Source organism: Epinephelus moara, chromosome 1 (assembly GCF_006386435.1).
Source record: "Epinephelus moara isolate mb chromosome 1, YSFRI_EMoa_1.0, whole genome shotgun sequence".
NCBI classification, from domain to species: Eukaryota; Metazoa; Chordata; class Actinopteri; order Perciformes; family Serranidae; genus Epinephelus; species Epinephelus moara.
Window position 1 is genome coordinate 13,387,134 of NC_065506.1, and position 25,439 is coordinate 13,412,572.

The 25,439-nt window shown below is 41.8% G+C and overlaps 2 protein-coding genes across 3 annotated transcripts in view; one reads left to right on the forward strand and one right to left on the reverse strand.

Moving 5' to 3' along the window:
* Positions 1–619: 619 nt before the first annotated feature.
* Positions 620–6,672, reverse strand: larp6a (La ribonucleoprotein 6, translational regulator a). The gene is made up of 3 exons (XM_050051470.1): positions 5,433–6,672; positions 3,436–3,634; positions 620–2,598 (listed from the first exon to the last, which is right to left on the reverse strand). Exons 1-3 carry the CDS (start codon positions 6,218–6,220, stop codon positions 1,501–1,503), a joined length of 2,085 nt encoding a protein of 694 aa, XP_049907427.1. The 5' UTR covers positions 6,221–6,672; the 3' UTR covers positions 620–1,500.
* A 6,388-nt stretch (positions 6,673–13,060) lies between these two features.
* Positions 13,061–25,439, forward strand: part of LOC126395833 (leucine-rich repeat-containing protein 49) — a 45,540-nt gene continuing 33,161 nt past the window's right edge. Inside the window, exons 1-8 of one of the 2 annotated variants that reach the window (XM_050053583.1) lie at positions 13,061–13,315; positions 13,532–13,597; positions 13,694–13,763; positions 13,933–14,166; positions 14,340–14,442; positions 14,956–15,159; positions 16,032–16,098; positions 21,304–21,447. In XM_050053583.1, coding sequence (XP_049909540.1) covers positions 13,229–13,315; positions 13,532–13,597; positions 13,694–13,763; positions 13,933–14,166; positions 14,340–14,442; positions 14,956–15,159; positions 16,032–16,098; positions 21,304–21,447 — 975 coding nt within the window. In that variant the 5' untranslated portion in view covers positions 13,061–13,228. The remainder of the gene's footprint in view (positions 13,316–13,531; positions 13,598–13,693; positions 13,764–13,932; positions 14,167–14,339; positions 14,443–14,955; positions 15,160–16,031; positions 16,099–21,303; positions 21,448–25,439) is intronic. The other variant, XM_050053575.1, reaches the window with a different exon arrangement.

A 25,439-nucleotide genomic window follows, 5' to 3' on the forward strand; every position in this document is an offset into this window, starting at 1 on the left:
GAGCACAGACAATGGATGAATGGGAACGTCCAGTTGTGCAAGCCTTACAGATCCATCCAGCTGTAATTGCGATCAAAAAGGTGCCTCTGCTACACAGCATAACTGGAGGAAGTGAAAACTTATAAAACCAGTTGGGTTGTGTGTTATATATTTATATTCAATTTGGATCATCTGTAGATGTTCTGACACTGTCTTCCTATTGCTCTGTGTCAGTAAAGCCTAAATGCATCCACTTTAAACATTGTAAATCATGAAAAGTCAAAGGTTAGTGAATACAATGTCTTGGCATCGCAAATACAAAGACACAGGCAATTTGATTGCTTTACATGTGCAACTGGTCTGCTCTACCATTTTGTTAATTTTATGTTCCTGGTGCAGGGTTGATATAGCTTATAATCCATCTCTCTTATCATCCCTCCATCTGTGCAATCCATTTCAAAAACACTAGTTTGCCAATTCTGCCTTCCAAGAGTGGAGTCGCCTCTACAGTTTTGGCTCGGCAACAATATATTGCTTAAATCTCGCTTACATATTGAAACAAATACTAAGGCTGGATCATGGTTGTTTCAGACCAGCATGATCACCTCGAAATGTGCCACAAATAAAAGAGAAAGTCAGGTCAATTGCAATTTCAGTGATTTATTTGTACAATATAGGAATCGCACTGTACAAATACCCCAGCTCAGATGTAAAGGCAAGAACATGAGAGCATTTTTTTTTTCTGTCTGACCCGAACATCCCTCAAACCTCACTGTGAGCTTTTTAAACTGATGGAAACAGATGCCAAGAAGAAACATAAAAAATAAAGCTAAAAAATTAAATAAAGCAGCTATTTGCCAAACAAATGTGGGCTAGACAAAGACCCTTCCCAACTAAGTGCCAAAGCTTACTGAAATTACTGAAATTAAAAAAGGCGAAATAAAAAACTAAAAAATATCATGTCCAGATTTAACTGTCCAACCTTTATGGCAGTGGAGCGATTATGGCCTCAGTTTAAATAGCATGTAAAAAAAAAAAAAAAAAAAAAAATGGAACTCACAGTAGACAAATAAAGAAAAGGCATATGGTGATATCTCTATCAAGTCCATGTGCCTATGCCACTTACACCACTTACACATTTACACACCATCCACAGACAATGTTGTGAGCTTTTACACACAAGACAGGACACTTTTCAATTAAAAAAAAAAAAAAAAATGGAATCCCCCTCTCCACCCCATGTAGAACATGTTTAGACAGCAATGGAGATGACATGGTCCTTTTCAAAGCAATATCAATTTACATTCACTCAAATTTCCATTAGTAAATCACTAATGTTACCATGGTAACTCAAAACGTCGTATAAAAATATAACAAAGACCGAAAACTGATGCACTCAACAAAAATATATCTACACAGTCTCAAATGTAGGGTGGGGGCTGAGCGACATGGCCAAGAACAGCTCATATTTTTCCGATATATACTTTGACTTCTGGGGAATGAGTAAGGATGCTGCACATATCAAGTCTGAGTGGCAGCAGTCTTTCCCCTCTCGCTAACAGAGACACAGTGAAAGCCGCGGGTTCCATCGGGACCCCTTGGCAGCCTCATTACACCAGGCGGCAGACCATCGGCGTTCTGGATCTTTCTACCCAGCATCGGGCTGCCCACCGGACTGCTCTCCTGAGACGCCACTTGCTTGCGCCGCTGTACCCATGGGCTCCCTGAAGGGGTGAGGCTACTGTCTGAGGAGTAGTCTGCCCAGCGGCGCCCAGGCTCAGGGCTCAGTCTGCCCTCGCTTGCCAAGGGAGATTTGTGGGAATGAGGAGATTTGCGCTGAGGACAGGGACTGGCACGGGGGCTAGACCAGGGACTGTTGCGTGGGGACATACCAGGACTGAGGTGATTGTTCTGGAAGTTGATGCCTGCAGTGGTGGGGCTGAGCTTGTTGCAGGACAGGGACTTTCTGGCCAGCCTAGGGGATGTGGGGGTGCTCTCAGTCTCTGAGGAGCTGCAGGCCGAGTCATCCCCGTGATACTGAAGCTCTCGTACCCTGCTGTTGAGCGAACGACTTTTGCGCATCCCTCCTTCCTCACGCGGTCGTTCCTTGGGAACCTTCTTCTTGGGCGGCTTGGTGCCAATCAGGACTACTTTCAACCCCAGCGAACCGGCTCCTCCATCCTCGCTCCCCACAGCTTCATTCGCCTTAACAGCAGCCTCCACCTCCTCAAACTCCACAATGGCGCACTCCTCAGTGCCTAGTTGAGTGTAGCGACCGCTCAGCCTCTTCAGGTCAGCCGGCAGGTCCTTCCCAAGCTTCAGGACTCTGACAGAGGCGATGGCGCCATATGCTCCGAACTCCTTCAGCAACAGCTTCATCAGCTGCTCCTGCTGAGTGGCTCCTCCCTCACTGCCTCCATTATCCTTGGTGAGAGCTGCCAGCTCCGGCCACCTCTGTAAATCACTTAACAGCAGCATGCGGCTAGGCAACGACTCGCTGGCAAAGACTGGCACTGCGGATTTACGCCGCACCTTACGCCCCTCATCATTCAGCTCAAGTAGCTTTGAGTGTCTCAGAGCATAAGCAGTTGTTCTCCAGTCACGGGTCAAGTGTTTCACCTGCAAAAGAGACAATACTTGTGTTACATGGTTGAGATGTTAAGTGGTTTAAGGGGGGCATCTCGTAACCATTCAATATTGATCCCTACAACAGCTTCTCTTTTGAGAGTTATAAAGCTCCAGTTAAAGAAATTGGCTAAACAGCAACTTAAGCCTGTTGGCAGGATCAATCAGCAGTTTGCACTGGCTTCCTTTCAGTCATACTTCCTGAATCAATAGCTGTACTAAACATCCTGGCTCCACTGCATTACTCAATTCATCACTGTTTAATTTGCTCAGGTATAAAATGCATCACCTCAGTGTCGTCAAGCTCATGTGTGAATCCTTGTTTATATAAAAAATGAGTGTGTGCGTGGGGACTCATCACTTGTGGCATAAACAGATTTTTTTTTTTTTTTTTAAACCCAACAAATCTGCATGCATGGGCCTAAAGTAACACCAGCTGCTGTGAATCAATGTGAGAATATCAATGCACTTCCAACTACTAGTCATGTTGACACTAGAAACAGCCAGTCACTGCTATCCAATTCTCATGAGCCCATACGTCATTGGGAATAGAAAGCGGCAAACCACAGCTTCCCATTTTAGCCTTCTTCTCAGCTTTGATTTATCTTCACATTATTCACTGACAATCAGCTCAGGAATATAACATTTCTAACATTAAAAGCACATAATGAGCCATTGCTGGGCTATTACTACTACTACTATAGCATGTGGTGTGTACACTATAATTTAGCCCATAATAGCAAAGGCTTTCTGTGTAATTTCCAGCTTCATCAGAACAGGGAATTACAATTACTTCCAGAGTATACCCAGGTGATTTGCAGTCATGGTTACCTTTTTGAACGAAGTGAGCAACTTGACGCTGACAAATCCCAGTTTGTTGCGCCTGACATGTTTGAGGAGGAAGGCATCATGCTCCAGGTTCTCATCGGACAGGTAGTACTCGATCTGAGCAACCAACTTTTGGATGAGCTCTGAATCTGGGGGCTGCCAGCTCTCCTCCTCCAACTCCCCTCCGCTGGTCCCGGCACCACTGTGTGTGGGAAGACAACATGCATCATGGTCAGCAGAGACTCTTACATCACCGGAACAACAAATTGCTTCATATCCCAAACTGTTGATATCTTTACAACTGTTACACATTTCACTTTCATTAATACAATAAGCCAGAGGCTTACGAGTTGCTGGCAGGAACGCATCCTCGTCCTGCCATTTCTCTCTGCAATTTTCCTTGCAGCAGTTGTCAAGCTGTGTCTTCTGTGCCATAGTCACCATGCCTCAGTGCCAAACCTCGACACCAGTGCCCCACCAATACTGACTCTGCCAAGACCTCTCCATCTGAAGGGCGCAGAGTCACAGGCTCTCCCTCCCACACAGAACATGGTGGCTCACCAGATCAACTTCACACAGTTTACAAAAACTGGTACCAACACTGCATAGCTGAAGCTTTTAGGCCACTATTTGATCTCAGTCAGACACGTGGCTGACGCTGTGAAGCAGCACAGTCAGGTAGTGTTGCAGATTAGAGTGAGGGTCTGAATGAAATTTTGTGGATGACTCATCACCTCCTCCAGCCTCCTCCCCTCCTTTTCCTCCTGCGCGCACACCCTCAGTCAACAGCTTTCCAGCCGGCTGACCGCACAGCTGGCACAAGCCCACTGCTTCCCCAGGACCTCAGATAAAGATGGTCACGAAGTGAGCTCTTAGAGGAGAATATGTCACTGTCAGCACGAACATTTAAAAATGTGAATGAAACTAAACACAGCAGCAGTACTGGAGACATAGATTGTCTTTATAATTGATTGTGATGAAGTTTACTTTCAGGTCACTATTACAGTGAGTAAAGCACTGAAAATCACTGGAGAGATGCTGCAGTAATATTAGAAAAGCCACATGTACAGACAGCTGACAACCTACACTTTCCTTTCAGTTCCTAAAATGCTTCCTATCAAATGTTTAGTGTGCTTAAAATACATCCTGTGTGGAAAAAGCGTGCCACAAGGCACCGGCCTGCACAGTGCAGGTGTGACAGAAGCTCTTTATGCCAGAGAGGTTTTAAGGTGTGACCTGCAGGCAACCTGAAAAGCTTGGTATGGACAAAGCGATTTATTTTCCCCCATTGGCCTTTCTATCACTGACTCACTCTTTGCGCACGCAGTCCGAGTAGGGAACTTATAGGCCAGGGGATAAAAATAGCAGGCCATGACGCAGGGGAATTAGATTAAAGCGAAGGTGCCATCCTTTATCTCTCAGGTGTCTGGTCTTGCAGCACTGTTGCTGTCTACAGGTGGTTAAACACTTTCCCCGCCATCCCACCCGGGAGACAATAATATCCACTCGTGTATTGTCTGTGAGGATTTACACTCCAAATTGTGAGCATCTATTGTCCTGCTGGCACATTGTGGTGCCGTCTTTTGTTGGCACTGTCATACACCTGTCGGTTCTATTTGTACAGCATATTTCTACACCACTGGCATTCTTTCAGTGAAACAAAACGAGCCAACTGTACCCACGCTGCTCATGTGCTGGCAGCTCACCCACTGAAGTTACACGGGCCAATACAGTCTAAAAAAGCCAGACACAGAAATAGACTAATGGGGTTCCAATAACCTTGAGATCAAGAGGGAAACGGTTCATTCACCCTGCAGCCTCACTGAACCCAATCTGCCCGACATGACTACACTTTACTAACATTTAACAAAACATTTACAAATGTTTAAAAAGAAAAGTCTGTCAAGTTTACCAAATGCTTAATTGACTTCTATTCATAGTTTACCGACCTTGTTGTCAGCCCAACAGAAAATTGCCTTAAAGTAGAAAATAACTCAAACCTTGATTTGTCATGTCTTCCGAGTTCGTCTTCACTACAGCTGCCTCCGAGGAAGTCAATATTATTGGATGACACTTCCTCGGGCTCGTCGTCCTCCTCCGCCGCTTGAATGGCCACTGTTATCGTCACCGTGCCCATCTCCTGCGTGTGCTGATCCACGGTGATTACCTCATCGATGCCGTGCTCCGCTGACGCTTCTAAGACGCACTCCGCTGGGCTCGGGTTGGGGCTCCCCACGGACCCGCTCATGTTCCTCGAACAAGTCAAGGTGCTTCCACCCGCTCCCTTCCCGTCCACGGCTCGTGTAGCAGCAGCAGCAGTAGCAGCAGCGCCTCCCTGGAAGCTTTTAATCTTGCTCGACTCGAAGGCACAGACAGGATACGGGGTGCGTAAAGCTGCTCGACGCTTCTTCGGGCACCAGTGATGGCGGAGAAGGACCCAAGGGGCTCCAAAGACGCGCTCCACGGCTCGCCAGAGACCCCCGATCCAGATCCGACCCGATGGAGGGCCCTGAAGAGCAGAGGGGCTTGTAGCAGCCAGCGAGACGCAGCCTGGACCTGGTGAGACCGACGGGCTGGAGCCTCCTTGGGCTTCTACTGCTGCTGCTGCTAGTGCTGCTACTTCCTCATATGTAAGAGGCTTTCTGCTTTTGAAACGAGCTCTGGGATTGGGCCGCAGCAGCGTCTCCTCGCACTCATTCCCAGCCCACAAGCAAAAGCTGACACAAAGCCAAGAGGGAGGCAAGAGGAAGGAGAGGCAGCGCATGAAGGCGTTCACCAAGGCGTGCATGCTTCGCTTTTTTTCATACACAGGTTTTTACACACAGACTGTTGCCTTTTTTCTGTGAAGACACGAACGCCCCGTTTACATGGCTCTAAGTAGGGGAGCAAATTCACGTGTTCCTGTCTAATTGGGAAATTACCGTGTCAAGGACGACCCTTTCTTTAACGCTGCTAATTGGATAATAGGCTCTCAGCGTCTTGCTGCACGCATGGGAAGGGGGTGAAGGCCTATGCACCTGAAGGAAGGAGGAACAATACATGAATAGTAGATGTCAAATCATAAATTGCAACCATCAAAACTTTACATTAATCAGAGGGGATCTGACACACAAGTCATGACTATAGCCAGGAATTCAAGAGGCAGAATCTTTTAAAGTCTTAAGTCATGAGTTCAAACTCCCCAAGTGATGCCCCTCCCCCCCAAAATGACAAAAGCTTAATGAAAATATATTTATTCCATATTTTATGAATGGAATTTGCTTTGCACACTTGAGCATCAAACAGTAATCTAGTATATTAAACTATTTGATCATATTTTCTGCCAAGTTCTCTCAACACAATGGTCTAAATGCTGTTTCAAAGCCTTTTCCACACTTTATTTTAATTTGTTTTATTTTAAAAACTGAAATTTAGGAATATTTACTCCAAAAAAATATCAAAATAATTCATTAAAAACTCACTAAGTGTAATTTTTGTAGCCTAAAACTCTCTATTAAAATTCCCAGGGACAATACCGAGGAGTTTAGTGTCATCAGTGGCAGCTGTGGCTCTGCTCTTGGCTCATGGGACCAGTGACACCTCATTAAAAAAAAAACAAAAGTAAACTATGATTATTTCCTTTGTCTTACAATTCATTTCCAGCATCACTGATTCCGCTGATGTTGATGTGTAGCACAAGCAAACATGTAGGTGTTCAGTGAGAGCAATATTAAAACAGTCATCTGAATATTTGTCTTTGCCATAGCTCTGATCCATTTTTGTAGCTTGTTGTTGGCTCCCATCCTAATAGCCCTGTAAATCACCCACACCAGTGTTGTCGGCTGTTGCCTGCCCCGCATGAAATATCTTTACTCCTCCCCACTGGCAAGCCAGGCTCACAGCTGGTGGGCAGTCTGACTCATTCGCTGCACCACATGCCATACAATGCTCCAGTTTGTGTACAATGCAACATGGGGGGAGAGCGAGGGAGACAATGGGTGAGAGAATAAACGGAGGAGGGGGGGAGTTGAGGGAGAAATTGGCAGCAAATAATCTGAGGCATTTAGTTTGTTACAGAGGGCTTATTTTCTCAGATGGAGCACAAGAGTCTGCCAAAAGTGTTTCATAAATTTTGAGTCCCACCCTGCCTCTGTATTCTCCCTTGTGTCATAACATTCACTCCCATTTTCTAGAAAATTATTGCACCAACAAACTAAAGATAACTTGCAGTGAAAATAGCAAAACTGTGAGGCAGTCTATCCAGGAAGTGATGTCAGGACAGCACTGTGCACCCGTTTTGCAGATCACTTCCTCTTTTCAGGCATGGATGTCAGTTTGACGTAGATGGCCTCCTTCAGGCCTTTTTTTTAACCATCATTGCACGATTTGCACAAAACAATCCATAAAAATATATAAGAAATGCATAAGCTATTGGAAGATGTGTCTATTATTTTGTCCACCCTTATGTCACAGCCGTGAACAACAAAATAAGGCCCCTTCCAGTATAATACAATATAATTCAGCTTCCAAAATGGCTGTAGAGTTCAATCAAAACCTCTCTGACACATATTTGACAAACACTAGATAAGACAAACCTGATGAAGACAAGATGAACTACAGGGCTGTTGCACTGGAACCAAGTAATTCATCCAGGTGTGCTAATAAGCACGAAACTTAGTGTATGATGTTTTACAGTGCCATTCTAAAAGCTCTCTCCGGGCAGTTCCTTTTAATTGACACCCTAATATATTCTTCATTTCTCATGATTACCATTTTCCCACTTCTGGCTCTCATTGCATCACCAACCCTCCAAGGAGACTCTTTGAATTGCCACTCCTGCCTCTTTTCTTTGGATAATTTTCCCTTTTTTTTTTCTTCCTTTCCCCCCTTTCTCAAGTCCCTTATATGCTTTTCAGGTGCTTTTTCTACTTATGATGCCAGTAAGGCTTGGGCTTTTAAATCCCATTGAAATATTGTGTTAGGTTATTCAAATCGACTTGACTTCTCGTAATTTTTGAGACTGTGATGTGATTCTAATGATACAATTCTCAGAACCACTCAGAGGAAGTGAAGCCTCTTAGATTAGTCTTGTCTAATTGACTTTGACTAAGTGTGTCTATATCCTATTACCTGGAAGTCTGACAATCTTCCAAGAATCTTTGAATTTGCAGGAAAGACTTGTTTGCAGAAGACAGATGTTGCCAAATTAAATAAAGATATATGAATCGTGTGGTAGTACAAAAAGGGAATTAAATATATCTCAATGCTGAGTCATGCTACATTGATCCCTGATCATCCCTATTCAGTCAGTGTAGGTCTCATGTTCAGTCCATCACTTTGTTCCTCACTGATATATCTCAACATCTACTGGATGGATTGGTCACAATAATGTAGATTCATGGTTTCCAAAGGAAGAATCCTAATGACCTCGGAAATCCCCTGACACTTGTCTCCAGTGCCACCATGAGGTTAGCATTAGTATTGCTATGAATTTTGGTTAAAGTTTGCCTTTATCCAGTGCGGTTTCAGTTCATGACCAAATAGCCAACGTGCAAAGCTTATGGAATTAGCATCACCCTCAGCTGCACTTTGTATTTACTGCAAATTAGCAAATGTTAGCAGAGTCTTTTTGAGCATGTCAGCATGTTGATGTTAGCATTTAGCTCCAAGCATTTCTGTCACAGATCCACTAGCATGTCTGTAGACTAGTCTTGCTTCTCACTTTAATTAGCTTAAAGTAACATGTGACATCTTAATTATCAAGAGAGGTTTAAATACAACAGATCCACCCATCATCATCATCATCATTAGATGGACAGCACATCCAGTTCCCTTTGAGTTCATGACTTACTAGATGTACGATTAAATTCCATTGTTAAAACCTGCCATACCACTTGCATAGCTGCAGTAACTGTTGTAAGTAGGAGGTACAGCAACAAAGGGATCTGCTGACATCAACCCACAGGGTAAAATTTTAATAAAGAATTATTAAACACCTTAGGTCACAATTATTGTTGTTGTTTTTTCACTCACAGAATCCCTTCTCTCTTTGCCTCTGCAAAGCTTGATAATATTGATACGGTGTGACATGGCAGATGGAAGAGGCCATGACAACCACTCTGTTTCCCCCTTCCCGTCTGTTTCTTACTACCATGTTTGAGAAATACTGCAAAAGATGGGGGATGGTTGTAAAGCTGCGAGAAAACGTCGCAACCCCCAACTCTTGCTGCATTCACAGCAAACAGAGGGCTAATTGGGTTTATAATCACCACAGATGTCATCAGTTTTAACTAAAGAGAGATCTTGCTTTAAATTCATTTTTTAAAGTAAAGCAACATCAAGCAGTCTCTTCAATTTCTTTTTCTTGTACTGCTGATATTATGCCTTATAACTATTATCGGAAGCTGTTTCTCTTTATGTGTGAATATAGTGAATGTCAGTGTTACAACCATCCTTGTTTCTCCTACAGTGCTTTCATCAATACGCAGGGTATTAAATAAGTAATGAACTAAAGTTTGAAATCATTAACTCAGAGCTGTCAAGTAATTCATTTTTCTCTCTGACTGTAAATGGCATAAATCATTTCAGTTGCTATGGATAAACTGAAATAAAATTGCTTGATGAATTGTCTGACTGACAGGAAAAACTAGATCTCTCTCACACACACACACACACACACACACACAATGTCAAATGGTAGAAAACAGCAGGTCACCTTTTACCGTAATTCTGCTGTCATATATAGAAATATATATATATATATATATATATATATATATATATTTATTTCATCTGAGAATATGTTTACAAATAATGTTCCTGTTTCCTCATCTCCAAGTCCTCTGATGGTGAAGGCAGGAGTCATGCTGTGCTGCTGCCAACAAATCAACATCACTGTTACAGTTATGCTGTGTTTATTCCATTTACTCCTATAAAAAAAAGCCAATGTCTATGTTTTTCTAACAGCAGATCAATATATATCACTTTTCTGTGCTGTATATCAGACTCAGACTGAATGTTTACAGTTTTCTGGAGTCCCCATGTTGAGCATGAAGAACAAGTGACAATTAATTAATTTTTCCTCCTGCATGTGTCTATCTCTCTGCTGAAAGATCCTCAATACCACTGAGTCTAACTTTAAGGGAAAAAGTATTGTAATGTTTTAAATGTCACACTCAAACACCTTGGTGAAGTAAAAAAAAACAACCTTTTTGATCCAAAGGGCAGAGGGTGCTGAAATTATAACTGAGACAAAATAAGAAATAGGGCAAAGACACACGAGATAAAAGGTGACAGATACAGAATAACACCTGTTATTGATCTGTGTCTGTTTCTCCTGGGAGTCACGTATGATAGATCTACGTATGTTGCAAAGCTATGCATGTAGCTCCATTTATAAATAGCTAGTATTTACATTGTACTTCTTCAGTATAGCCTGTCATACAAACTGCTGATGGCCACCTCCCATAATATGTGTCAGCCTGTGCTTCATGAATAGACTGTGACAGGCAGTGTGTGGGATGTCCCTTTGATGAATCTGGACTTGCGTTCTGTGAGCAACCGCTCATTACTGCCAGAGTAAAAAGGCTGGAAATACACAAAGCAATCTATTTTATCACATTTGGTGCTCTGTGGTGCGACTGATTCAATTGGCAGTCACCTGAATTATACTGTAAGTAGAGGAAAGAAAGAGCATCAAAACTGTGGATAAAGACAGGTTCCAAAATGTTATCCACCCATGACATGACAGGTTAATGTCTATAAGAAATTAGAATAGAATAATTCCAAGATATCTGAGAAATGTAAGTGACTCACTGCCATGGCTAAGTGACACACCTAACTGGAACACAGCCATTATTAGTGTTATTTGTTGCACCTGTGCCTTTTCCCGTAATGACAACACTGTGAGGAAGGTCTGTTGTCAGTGTTGTTGTGGTCATTATCATAGCAATCTCTTTCCTCAGCATTACATCAATTTTATCCAGAGTACAAAAAAGGAGCAATGAATAAGTCTCAGGTGCAGGTAATTGCTCGCATTTTGAGGTGTTTTGCTTTAATCATGTTTAGAATTAGGACTTAAAATAGGTACGTGCAATTCTATTATGTGTAATTTACATCTTAACAAATATAGTACTTTGTTTTGTCTTACAGCTTACATCAATGTTTTGTGGTTTTACCTGCTAGTAGATTATAGTGGCCTTATCATATTCAGATAGTTTATCTTTGTTATGGTTCTCTGAATAGTTGCATAAAACACCAACATTTTTCTTATATATTGTAGGCCTATCTAATTATATTCTAAATGTGATGTGATTACTGTAGTTCATCTGGGTTGCTGGAAAAAGCACACTGCCCCCACATCTCACAGGTAAATATGACTGACCCTTGCAGAGGCTACTAGTGTTTACTTAGGCCACTGTGTACATCAGACCATTTGTTTTTCTGCTGCATTTACTCCGACGTAGGTGTACTCTCGGAGGTCATGTGTGATTGGCTCATACGTACCCTTGACCTGTTTGACTGAGAATTATCTTGTTTGATGTAAAACATAAACATGGCCAGTGTAACCCAACAGGGGGCCCTGTTGTTAATCTGAGCTGTGGGCCCCTACGGACCCCCGTTCTGCCCACTCTCCGTATATTACGCAATTTCTCTGTCAAATAGAGTCCATAGGGAAGGACTACATCTGGCAGCTTTGAGAACCAGAAATCAACCAGTGCTCCTATTAGGGGATACTAGGCTTCTTGTGGAAATTTGATTAAAGACAATTTTTTGGAAATAGCCTATATCAGTGGTGTAATGTGGTAAAGTAGTAGTTCGTTACAGTGTTAAAGTATGTTTTGGTTGTATCTGTACTTTACTTGAGTTTTTATATTTCAACTTTCACTTCTGCTCCACTACAATTCCTAAAAAAATGTATAGGCCAGTACATTTCCCCTAGGCATCGTAGTAACTTACTACAAAATAGGGAAGGAAATGAGGAAGGATGAAGGGGGACAGATGGATGAATGAAGGAATGGAGGGAAGGACAACTGGAATTTGCTCTTTAAATCCTTTAAGTTTTGAAAAAAGACCTTGTTTTTCTTCAGGTGTAATGTACACTACATTTACGAAGAAATTAACTTCATGATTCTCCAAATGTTGACTGCTTGCTTTTTCATTGACAGCATTTACTTATACTTTTACTTTCAATACCTAAGTACAGTTAATATTATAAAGTTACTTTTGACACTTAAGTACAGTAAATATCTGATACTTTAAGGCTTTTACTTAAGTAATATTCTAATAGGTGACTTTTACCAAAGTCATTTTCTGGTAATTTCACTCAAGTGTTGCTGTCAGTACCATGGTCAGTACTTCACCCACCACACCTGGCCTACACACTACATAACCGGAAATACAGGCCTCTTAACTAGTTTGTGACATACGTATCTTCTGCAAGACAAAGTCACAATGATTGGTAATAATAAATGACAATTAAAATCCGAACAAAACTAAGCCAAACTTTCTTCGTTAAAGAAACAATTTCAGGACTAGTTTCCCCACGGAGTGTTTTTTACTGACACGGGAAGTGAGCGTAACTAAGCAACGCCGTCGTTGCCATGGCAACAGTGCTTGTCTCCGAGGAAGTTCGGTCGGTTTTGAACCAACAAACCCAGGCTTTACAAATATATTAGTGCAGCAAATGAGTTCGCTCATTTCTTAAGGTTATTCATGAAAGTAGCACCGCTACTTAATTAGTTTTTTTATTCTTCCAAGGTTGGTCTGAACTGTTCACTTTTAGCTTTAGCTAAATGTTGTCACAAACATTGGCTAAATGGAGACGGAGCGAACTGAGGGAAAAACGATACGATCTCAAAAACGCAACAGTGTCAACGATGGATGGGCGTTTCTCACCCCCATGGTAAGTACTACTTTTAATAGTCCTTTACCATGCTTCACAGTATAGTTATAGGCTAACCATCAAAAGTGTAAGTCTCAGGCTCAGTAACGTTAGAGAAAGTGATTAATTATCGTTAGCTAGTTGAAGTTTGTGTCGTAATTAGCTACATGTTTGAATAAAGAGTATATGTCTTGTTTAAGGCAACTCAGTTGATGTGTTAGTAAAATATTTTTGCAGGTCAACAGCTGCAAGTTGCACCTTACAACTGTCAAACCCCTGGTACAGGAGAGAGCCCAGAGGATGGTGAGTCATGACAGACAGACTGAAAGAGAAATACAGCATGTTGGTAAGCCTAGTCCAATGCTTGCTTCATAATTTACAATGTTCACCTTTTTACAGACTGACTTTCAAGATATTGTAAAAGAAAAAAACATGTATACCGTCCAAGCAATGAATCATCCTAACCCAGGTAAGCTTGACTCAGTCCATTCATTTGCACACTCACTCCCCCCTACCAGTCGCCCCAAGATTCTTTTTGCGTGATTCAGCAATGTATTGTGTTTATGAATGGCTAAGATATGTAAATAATCATATGGTCTGTTTGCACTCTTTGTTTCCCTGTACCATACCCACTGTAGAGAACAGGTTGCACGCTTGCAGAGGACTTGTCCAGACACCTCTAGTGCCATCATTTGCCAGTATCTCTACAGATTCCCCTGTACATAATCTGGTACCACCAGCATGTGGTGGTCAAAGTGGTTTGGATACAGTTTCACGTGCTACACAGGACACAAGAGACAAATCAAGGGGGCCAACCCACAGTGCAGGGAACACTTACTACCGTAATGCCTTAAACTTTGCCAAGCCAACAGGTAAATATGTAGATGCCACTTGGCAAATAATATGCAGTTAAAAAATGGTTTTACTGGTTATTGTAAGATTTAGACTTTGTTTCCTACAAGTATATAGCAGTGAGTTTTATGCATTGCACTATGATATACGATATTTTGTGTGTCCTGAACTCAGTATTTAATGTCAATGCCAGGTGGTTCTGGAGGATATAAATACCACACAACCCCTGGTTTTCCCTACACTCGATTGCCTGGTGACAGTTTTGCATCCAGTTTTCAACGAATCGACTTGGACAGGTACCTCTGGCCATTTATTTTTCAAAGTTTTATTTCAAACTGTTCTGTGTTGTACAGAACATGTTGGTTTAGCTGTCACTGTAAACTGGACAAATGATGCCATATGGCAGGTCTTTGTAGCTTTACTTGCAGTGTTATTCATTTTCTTTTGTCATCACCTATACCATTAAGTTTTGTTGGTTTTCTTAACTCAGTCTGGTCACAGTATCTGCAGTTGAAAAAACAAGACTTTCACCTGAAATGACAAGTGCTCCAGATCTCCACTAGGGAGCAGCAAAGTCCCTTAAAATGCCTGTCCCTTGTCTCGAAGATAAGTGTTTGCTGATAAGTGTTTCATGGATGACAGAGCAAAAATAAGTCATTATGCATAGGGAAATATTAAATCAATAATTTGCATCACTGAATTGCATTGATTGAAAGTGAAATTCAGCCGTTATATCCTGAAAGTTAAGTCCTGATCTGTAGTCATCCATATAAAGTCTAAATTGTGCAAAATGTTCTCTAATTTACCAGGCGCTGTCTGGAGGAATGCCCCCAGCTGGGCATAATGGATGAACTACAACTTCTGAACCTTCAGCACAATCTAATCACAACGATCCAGCATCTGTCACATATGCAACAGCTTGTTTTTCTCAACCTGTATGATAATCACATCGATGAAATGACTGGCATTGAATCTCTATGCTCCCTTAGGATCCTTATGCTGGGGAAGAACAGGTTAGTTATCATCCTCACAAGCAAAGAACATGTCAGATTGGCCTAAATTGCCTCTGTTACACAGAGAGTATTGTGCAGTTCATATTTAAAGAAAGTTGGAGAGTAGGAGATGTTGTTAAGACATCAAATGGTATATTGTTCTTTAATCTAACACCTTTAGATCTCTGGTTTAATGTGAAATGTGTAAATGTTGCTTGTAGGTTATTCAAGGCATCCTGCTTTTTGCATTTAAGGATTTATACATTTTATATACAAGCTACTACATGGTAAGAAATGAGTGGTTTCCAGCAGATGCCCAGTTTAATTCGAAAACCATTCATTTTGGTGTTGGTAATTCAGCAGGAGCAGCAAGGTCGGCAGGAGAAAAATTAAAGTCATAAATCACCGTGAATGACATCAAGATCTTAGAGATGAACTCTGACATTTGTTTCACTCTCTGTAAAATTTGACATTTATCTTTATAGATCTCCATGCAGGGCCATACGTGGTGAAGAGTGAGGAATACCACTGATTTAGGTTACCCTTGACATTTTTCAAGGGACCAAAGCCTTTCATCCTCGTGTGTTATTTGATCTAAATCCATATGGACAGTCCTGAACATTAAGTTGCTGTACACAACATACTGCATATAAGACTTCCTCTGGGAATGTAACCTTTAAACATGCTTGTTGGCTAGTTGGCTCTCTACTGCTTGGTACCTGTTCAATAGACTGAGCACCCACTCTTTCACATTTTCCTTTGATTTTCCTATACACATATAGTTGGCTGCAGCTGGCACAATTAAGAATGTGCAAAAATGTGTCTGGTTGTTTTCATACATTGTGACAAATTGCATTTGATGTACATTTTATGATATATTTTCCATTTCTTAGAATCCGTAAAATATGCTGCCTGGAAAGAGTGTCCAAACTGAATACCCTGGATTTGCATGACAATCAGGTACTGGTTTTCACTATCCTCCCACCTGCAGCATGAGTGTGTTTAGTCTTGGTCATTTAGCTGCAGATACTGTTACAGGAGGTCATGATTTTCAGCTGCTAAGTTCAGAAGTGGATTGTCTCTTTCACCTCCTCCACACTGTTGCTAAGTAGTGATTTGCTATGTTAGATGCTGCTCTAAATGGTAGAGTCAAACAGTCATGACAGCAGGAGGCCAGGCATGAGAATACATGTATTCGTCTTAGTCCACTGGCCAATTAAATTCAAGGCTGACATTATAGTCAAACTGTGCACTTGTTTCTCTCTAAGGTCTTTTAAAATAGCACAGCTTGCTAAACTGTATTAGGAACAAATAGGTCATGTCTAGCATTCCTTCTCCATTTGATAATGTCTTTTTCAAGTGAGAAATCTGATGGGCGTCATGGTCAACCGTTTACCTACCTCAGTTTTTAGGGATTTATCTTCAGCAATTGTTTTAGTTCCCAGCACTGTTAGAGAACAAAGGACTGAAAACCATTGAACCCACAGGCTCTTGTCAAGGGTCTACTCCCACATCCATTTCCTCAGTTACCCCAGCACAATTTATTCAACAGGCACAACTGTCTCTATGTTTTCAGCATTGGGAATGGTTATGAGCTGAAGGAGATTATGCTGTGCTTCTATTAATTTGAGTCTAAAACTGTTATTGGTGGCCTTTCATTCAGCCTCTCATTTGTATTAAGAGCCTGGGAAATGAAATGATGTAAGTAACACAGATGTCAGATGAGGATTTTAGCAGCTTCAGGAAAAGGAAGATAGAACAGAAAGGCTTCCCTTGGTCAAATTAGTGTTTTGCCAGCATGCCGCCTACGCCCCTCCTCAGAGAGCTACTCCAGAGACCTGGTAAGACTCCCTCCCTCTCTGATGTTGGCTGCTCTTTGCATACGCAGGCGTCCAAAATACTATTCAGTGACTGCTACAGTGTTGTGTTGTTTTTCCTAATGATGGATGCTTTGTTGCTTCAAGCTCTGTCTAGTGTTGTGTTTCCTAACTGCATCTTTACAGTTAATTTAAACAGTTCTGATAATAGGACATTGAATGAGTGAATTACTAAAACGATTTTTTTTTTGCTGCCCTTGTTGGTAATGAAAGAATATTGTATCCAGAGGCGGCCATTTGTTGGCAGGCGCCTATTAAGGAGCAGATGATAAATCTATTATTCTGAGGAGGACAGGTCGCTTTTCACTCGCTGACTTCACAACCTCCTGTTTTATGCATTTAAGTAGTTGTTCATTCACCTTTTATTCAATGTTTTCCAGGCTCACCAGAGACCTGACCACCCAAATGTAATGTGAATCACTGCACAATGATAATACGAGATGATGAAGTGAGTCAGCGAGTGAGTTAATGGATTCACGAGTTAAAATAACGTTGAAGTTGGGCTTATTCTATTCTGATTGTTTTTTAGTCACTATAGGTCTCAGAACCGCAGCTGCTTGTCCTCTTTCCTTTTTCTGTGCATACTTTAACCACAAGCAGTACATCACTGTCATCCTTTCTTCCTCCCATCATCTAGCAGGGAGGCTCACTTCACTTCCCACCTCTTTTCACCCTTTATTTCTGTGACAGGATGTCATTTCATTTCCAGTTTGCTGGAAGTGTTCAAAAGGAGATATTCTCTTTGGGAATGTGCAGCCAACCCACACTTGGCCTCAGTGACCAAGTGTTGGGGTTACAATGTGACCTGACAGTGTTGGATAACCAATCTTTAGTTAGGCAGTGATGTTTTCCAGTAGAGCAGTTTGGCTTGAATACTCACAGAGGACAGTGGAGAATGCCCTACAGGGTCTGTAAAATCAAGAAAAAGTATCACAGTTAGAGAGTTAGTTTGTTAAGCTCATGTGCATGGTAGAAATTGTATTCCTCCTTTAAATCATTATTATGATTTTGATTTAGTTTGACTGAATCTGTCATGTGTGGTAAGCATTGCACTTTGGGTTTGGGGTGAAGATGGAACAGAGACTCATCACAAGGATGCTCAAGGCTTTGCTGTCATCAATGGCAACTTTAACACAGCATTGTCTGTGTTTGTGTCCTCTTCTTTGACAATACTGGCCATTATATGAAATTATATGAAATGAAGATGTGATTACTGTATTGTTTACAAGGAACATGCCAAGAGCGGATGTTACCATCCCTGCTACCCCTTCTTGGCATGTCTCACTGCTCTCATCTGCCAGCCAAGAACAGGCCTCTGTCCTGTCTGCAAAGCAATGTTATTCACATTTTTAAGTTGTTGTTTTTTTTTTTTACTAATGTTTAACAAATATCATAGACACTACAGAAAACTTCTACACTTTGAGATCCATGTCTTTCTGTATCTCAAGGGTTAAGTAAAAGAAGATTGTACTTGAGTATCATAGGTCAAGTATTTACCGTGTTAAAACCATCTCAATATTATGGATGTCTGACCTACACTACTGAAAAGTACCTCATTCATGGTGTGCAACACAAAATCCTTAAAATCCTATGAGACGTACCAAGCTGTTGGAAATCCTGTTGGACATCCCTGTCTTTAGGACTAGCTGTGTTTTAAAGTTAGAATAATGATATGGTATCATGGAAGACCAGAAGAAGGAATCCATCGGTACCATGTCATGCTAGGCTATCAGGAGATATAGGCACAATTTTGGTGAGGGAAAAACGTCATGACTGTTGCACAGGTTTCCCTTGACCTCTCATCTCAAGATATCTGAAATAAAAGGGATTCTATGGGTACACGTTTGCCCTTTACAGATATGCCCACTTTTGTTAGTCCCATGCAGTCTGGGGTAAAAACCATGCTGGGTTTTTTTTTCACATTAATGGTCTATTTTCGCCTGTTGTATTTAATTATTTCTGCATGCTGGGTTCCTAAACAGTCTTTGAATTGCATCAATTGGGTACGATAAACTACAGACCTCGGGCATTCGGAGGATGCATGGCTTTCATAGGTATGTTGAGAACAAGGGTGTTCCTCAGCAGTTTCTAGAATCATCGAAAAGTGCCATTCATACAGGAATCCCCAAATGTCAAATGTTTTTGACACTAAATCACAGTATGGATTTTTCTGTGGTGTTCCTCAAGGTCTTGGTGGCTCAATGCTGGATTTTGGAAGGGTTTTTGACTAGTTTTAGCAATTCTTGAGTGGTCAAAAATGCCTAAATGTTCCCAGTTTGAATAGATGTCTAACCAAATTCAATGTTAATTACATATTTATGACCAGAAAAACTTGACACATAGTATTGAGCTTCTACTCAAACGAATCCTCAGGTTTCCAGTTTTAAGATTATGCATACCACTCATGTGTGGCATATAGTTTTGAACTGCCATCTCCCCCTAAAGATTCCCTGTTTCTCCCACCCCCAAATGACAGCAATGGGTGTATGCGGGTCTCAGAGGGTTAAATATTTGCAAAGAAGTCTATCTAAAATCTCATTCACTGTGCAGAGATACTGTGTCTATGTGTTGACAGAGGTCTGATGTATCGATGCCTGTCTTGCTCGGGTCAGGGATGCCCAAGTCTGGGCCTGAGACAATGTTTACTTTGTGAGTGTTTTTGTTTTCCGGTTTGGGCAATGTGTGTTATTTTCTCACCTTAATTTATTCAGGGAGGGTTCACTGAGCGTGCAGCTGTTTGCTATCCACTGACTGCTTTACAGTCATGCATCTTCTTGATATTTGAACTAGATCCCTGTCACAAGCCTGCCACTCTAACCTTTTGGGTACCATTGTCCCATTAGTGTGCACTGACTGTGTGTTGACTGAAAGTATTCATGTCAGCTGTGACACCACAATACAACTGTTGTAAAGGCCTTTGAGTGCAGTGTGATGACCTCACTCTGTTGTATCCATCACCAGATGAGACTGCTTAATGGTGGTGTTTGGGGTTGACTTGTTGCACTCGGTTTGTTGACATTTTCTTTGAACTGTGCTGACACCTTTTGCACACCCACTACACTTTGAAAAATTGGAGGGAGCCAAGTAGAATACACCTTTTTTCATGTATCTGAAACATAAAAAAGTAGCAGCCTAACCTCCACGGTTTTTAATCAGAACAACATTTAATCATTTAACAAACATTGCCAGGATTGCACATTTCTCTCTGTTCCTAATACAGAAACTCCTATGCACTTTTGTCAAATGAGTTCCCATCTGAACTCCCTAAAGCTAGAAATAAATCAACTACAACTGCAACAGCAATTAATCGAAAACTCTGCTGACTAGGACCAGAAGGAAAGTGCATAATACTCTCTATGTACAGTGGTTCCCTGTAGGTTTGTATACTGATTTTAAAATCTTCTTAGGGGTTTCTATGCGTATGAACCTGTGAGCTCTCTCAGACCATCTGGGAGTGCTGTCCTAACTAGTCCAAAGCCCAAAAAACTTTTGCATAGCCTACTTTTCTGGACCAGTGAGCTATAAAAATTATATTTTCAGACAAGCTCAAATGTTTATCTATATTTCAAATTTTAACAACTTATTATTTTCTTAGCTAAAACTGTAATCTTTCAAATCTTTGAAAGAATCCTTGAAACCCTGATGTCCTTTTAACTTTACCCTCACATGTACAGTATGCACTACAGGGAGCAAACCCATCACTCTCACCAGGAATTTTTCTGAAGTATTTCAAGTGTCATTGTGACATGGGCCCCTAAGTATTCTCTCCCAGAGAGAGGAGGGGCATCATTTCACCATTGACTGACTCTCAACTACTTGTTTATTATTTTTTGGGAGGTCAAAGAAGTCACAACTTGATGTGACTAACTGTATATCAGTCATTCAGGATGTTCAGAAGTGATACAGATTGTTGCTGTGAAGTGGGTCACTGTGAGGTAATGAAGAGAGTGGAAATGTCATTTCTGTTAAAGTGTCATTTAGCAGAAGGTGCAGCCTCAGGCATTGCAAAGAAAATGGAGCACAACTGCATTTTGGCTTTCTTGTACCCCAGAAAAATTTAGCTGTGTGCAGGATAAAGAATTCAAAATGTACATGAACCATATGATGATATTTAATTACATGATATGATGTCAGACTGAGCAGTGAATGTATACAATTTCAGTGTGTTATGTTCTGCTAGCACTACCCCCCACTGTGCCTTTTTAAAAGTAGAATATCATTATCTAAATTGCCATTTCACAGGGTTTTATGTTGTGCATGACATTTGTCTCACTTTGCCTTCATTCAGATCTGCAGGATAGAAAACATGTCTCACCTCAGCGAGCTGCGAGTGTTGAACCTGGCGGGAAACAGCATATCCAGAGTGGAAAACCTGCAGGGTCTGGACTGTTTGACTGAACTCAACCTAAGACACAACTGCATCTCTGTTGTGGTGAGGGGCCTCTTTCCCAATTAGTGGCAGCTTAAGGCAATTTATTCACTGCATGCACGCTACTCTGCTCCTTTGCATAAAGGAAAAGGCACCAACTGTTCACACACTCTTACTTTCAACCATGACTAGTTTCTGCTGCCTTTTGTGGGGCTTCTATATAGTTGCAGGTTACAGTAGATGTGGACTTGAGAACTTTTGTTTTGGCTGCTGCAGGAAGATTTAAGTAGTTCTTTGACAGTGTGCACGAAGGAAGCTGTGTTGTATCTGATCCGTACACCTTATATTAATGCATCATACACATGTATTTGCTCAGTGTTGTAGTAATTCCTGACAGTGCAGCTGCCGTACGGTTTTTAAGACCTATGGACGATCTATATAAAGCCCTGATTGGTGAAGTTCCTGCAGCTACTAATAATGTAATTGTTGTATTTCTTCTGTATTTTGATGCAAAAACAAATGTACATGTACGCTGACAACTGTTCTTTGGAAAATGGTCTTCAAAGGATGAAAGTACCGGTAGCGTGCTCCATCTTTCATCTTCATGTCATTCTGTTGGACCGTGTCCCTTGGATGGTTACTGTTTCCTCTGTTATGGGATCGCATGTAGCAGTTTTTACTGTCACAAAATAACAAACACAGAAATCACATCAATAGAATCTTTGTAAGAAAGTCTGTGGTGAAATGTATCTCAATGGTGTTACCCAGGGAGACGCAGCTCATTACCCACAACCTCCCTCCGACTTTCTGGCGCAGTGAAAGAGAAACTGGATATTCTTAACACGGAAATTCACTCCCCTTGGTTTCTATAGTTTTAATCTGATAAACAGAACAGTGCATGCCAAAACAGGCCCCTTCATTTGTATGCAAATCCCCTAAGCCCTTTCCTGCTTTTTGGGGTAGAAAATAGGAATGGAATCCAACATTGTGTTGTATGAAACCTCTTCCCATCACTCACCCGGTCCTCTGCCTGCAAGTTCTGATCAAGAACCACTTCCAGTCCTAATTATCGGGTGTAGTGTTTTATTTGATGCGCAGGAGAGGAAAAATGCTAGCCCTCAGCAGATTCTCCAGTCTCTGTCATTAGCGGTGTTTGCTGCCAAGTGCTTGTATCAAGCACAAAGTAAATAACCATCCTCCAGGTGTCCAGGTTTTCCCTTTCATTCAAGGCAGATGAAAAGTGGAATTGTGGACTAGAAGAGAAAAATGCTTTGAGAGACTTAAAATAAGTAAATTGAAGACTTGCTCATATGTTAGGCTCAGTCATCCAATACACATTATAGAAGCATTATATAATCCATATGCACACTTTATCTTTAAGTGAATATTTTTATATCTTTACACAGCATCCAATTTGTATTTAGGTAATGCTGTAATGCATCTAAACACATGTATGTTTGGTAACCTATTTCATTTAATGTCCATCCATCCATCCATCCATCCATCCATCCATCCATCCATCCATCCATCCATCCATCCACCCATCTACCCATCCACCCATCCATCCATCCATCCATCCATCCATTTTCATCTGCTAATCCAGGGTCAGGTTTTGGGGGCAGCAGTCTGAGCAAAGTACTCCAGTTGTCCCTCTCCCCAGCAACGCTTTCCAGCTGCTCTTGGGGGACCCCGAGGCATTCCCAGGCCAGATAAGATATATAATCCCCCCAGCGTGTTCTGGGTCTGCCCCGTGGCCTCCTACCAGTTGGACAACGGGAGGCGCCCAGAAGGCATCCATCCAGAAGTGTGAGCTCCTTACCCTATCTCTAAGGCCCATTTCAGTAGCTCATATCCGCAATCTCATTCTTCTCATTGTTTGGGACATAGATGGACCAGTAAATCTTTGCCTTCTGGCTCAGCTTCCTCTTCACCATGATAGCCTAGCGCAGCACCCGCATCACTGCAGGTGCCATGCCTAACTGCCTAGCTATCCCACTCTCCATTCTACCCTCACTTGTGAACAAGACCCTGTGATCATTTGGGGCAGTAACTCTCTCCCAACTCAATGGGGGTAGTCCACCTTTTTCTGGCAGTGAACCATGAACCATGGCCTCAGACGTAGAGATGTTGACTCTCATCCCAACTGCCTCACACTTGGCTGCAAACCGCTCTGGTGCATGCTGGAGGTCATGGATTCATGAAGCCAACAGAACCACATCATCTACAAAGAGCATAGATGCAATTCTAAGGTCCCCACGCTGGACCCCTTCCTCCCCCAAGCTGCACCTTGAGATCCGGCTCATGAATACCACAAACAGAATTGGGGACGCTGAGCAACCCTGGCGGAGGCCAACGCCCACTTAGAACATGTTTGACTGTGTGCAAGTATGAGGACACAGGTCTCACTTTGGTCATATGAGGACTAGATGGCTCGTAGCAGTGATCCCAGTACCCTGAATTCCCACAGTCCCCCCCCCCCCCCCCCCCACGAGACTCCCCGTGGTACGTGGTCATAAGCTTTCTACCAAGTCCACTAAACAGATGTAGACTGGATGGTCAAATTTTCACAACCCCTTCAGCTGCCCTGCAAGGGTAAAGTGCTGGTCCACTGTTCCACAATCAGGACAGAATCCACATTGCTTCATTTAATGTCTTGTTGCAGTAAATTGTGGTGCAGTTGTTTTGCACTCTGTCTAAATATTGTCATCCACATTTTTCCATAGTTGTAACCACGGATTTCCAATGCATCTTCATATGAATGACAGATTTTTACACACTAATGCTCACAATACAATAACTGAAAACACACTGGTGATTTGACGTATAGTCATTTCATAAAACCTTTGCTGTTTATACTTGCTCTCAGGTGGGTCTTTCCGTTCTTCTTGTGGCAGCCAGTAAGTGATGCATTTTACATTTTTGGCAGCAGAGCTGGGTATGCAGCACAAGCATTGATAGAACAGACAAAGCAAAAAGGCATCACCCAGAGGCAGACTGGCTTTGTGGATTAGCAGTTTTTTTTATCCATAATCTTGTCTTCTTGTGTGGCCAGTAGTAAGTCAAGCATCACTTCCATTGAAAATGTAAAAAATGTCCAGTACTGTTTGGTACCTCTGCTGTAGATTTAATCAGCTCTAATGAGTGTGTGTGTTTGTGTGCATGTGATGGGGTCATAAAGTCATCACTCCTCATCACATCATCTCCTGAATACAAAAGGTCCCCTCTCCCAGTATTACATAGATCTGTTCTACTTTTTATATACTTTTGAAATTTGCAGTTGAGGGGATCTAATAAATCAACATGCTGCCCCAGAGCACTGTGGAAAATATTAATGTTAAAACTAAAACTAAATTATCAAAGACAGGGCCGATATTACAGAAATAATGAAGATTTTTTATAATGCCTGAATCCTCAAAATATGGAGTTTAAAATTTTTTAGCCAAACAATCCAAATGAATATTAACTGAATTCATAAAAAAATCATAAAATAATGATTAATTAAACAAACCTGTGCAAAAACAACACAGCATTGAGCACTTAACACCAGACTGTGTATCTGCAATTTTAGCGCACAGTACCTGAAGCCAGATGTGTGCCGGCTAAGCTCACACCTCAAGTCTGTGCTATTCAAAGAGCAGCCCCAAAACCCAACAGCTTTGCAATCTTTGAAACTCTCTTGGCATACACATGAACCTGTGTGTTTATTTGAGCAGCTTTCATGCTCTTTTGTGGTGTGTTTTTGCATGCAACAGAGACAGCGGCGATGAGAGGTAGTTTTGTGTTTGTGGAGTAATGCCTCTGCCAGAGCTCAGTACGAGTGTGAAAAGTGAAGACACGCAAACTGTCAGTGAGAGGAGGGTGGAGCCGGGATAAAGAGGTGAAGGCACGGCCACATAAATACATACCCGCAGGCAAACACACACAGCAACACAGCTGTACCCAACCTCACTTCAGATCCTGTCAGCCGATTGGTTCTGATCAATCAGGTTTTTGGAAAAAGAGACCACATTGGTTGGCGATTGTAATGCAGCACGTCAGCTCAGTTATGACATCAT

Excerpts from the sequence above, each read along its gene's own strand:
- larp6a (XM_050051470.1), bottom strand. The coding sequence starts at position 6,220 with ATGCACGCCTTGGTGAACGCCTTCATGCGCTGCCTCTCCTTCCTCTTG. Across the intron at positions 3,635-5,432 it reads GGAAGACATGACAAATCAAG|TGGTGCCGGGACCAGCGGAG; the intron begins GTTTGAGTTATT and ends TCCCACACACAG. Across the intron at positions 2,599-3,435 it reads TGCTCACTTCGTTCAAAAAG|GTGAAACACTTGACCCGTGA; the intron begins GTAACCATGACT and ends TCTCTTTTGCAG.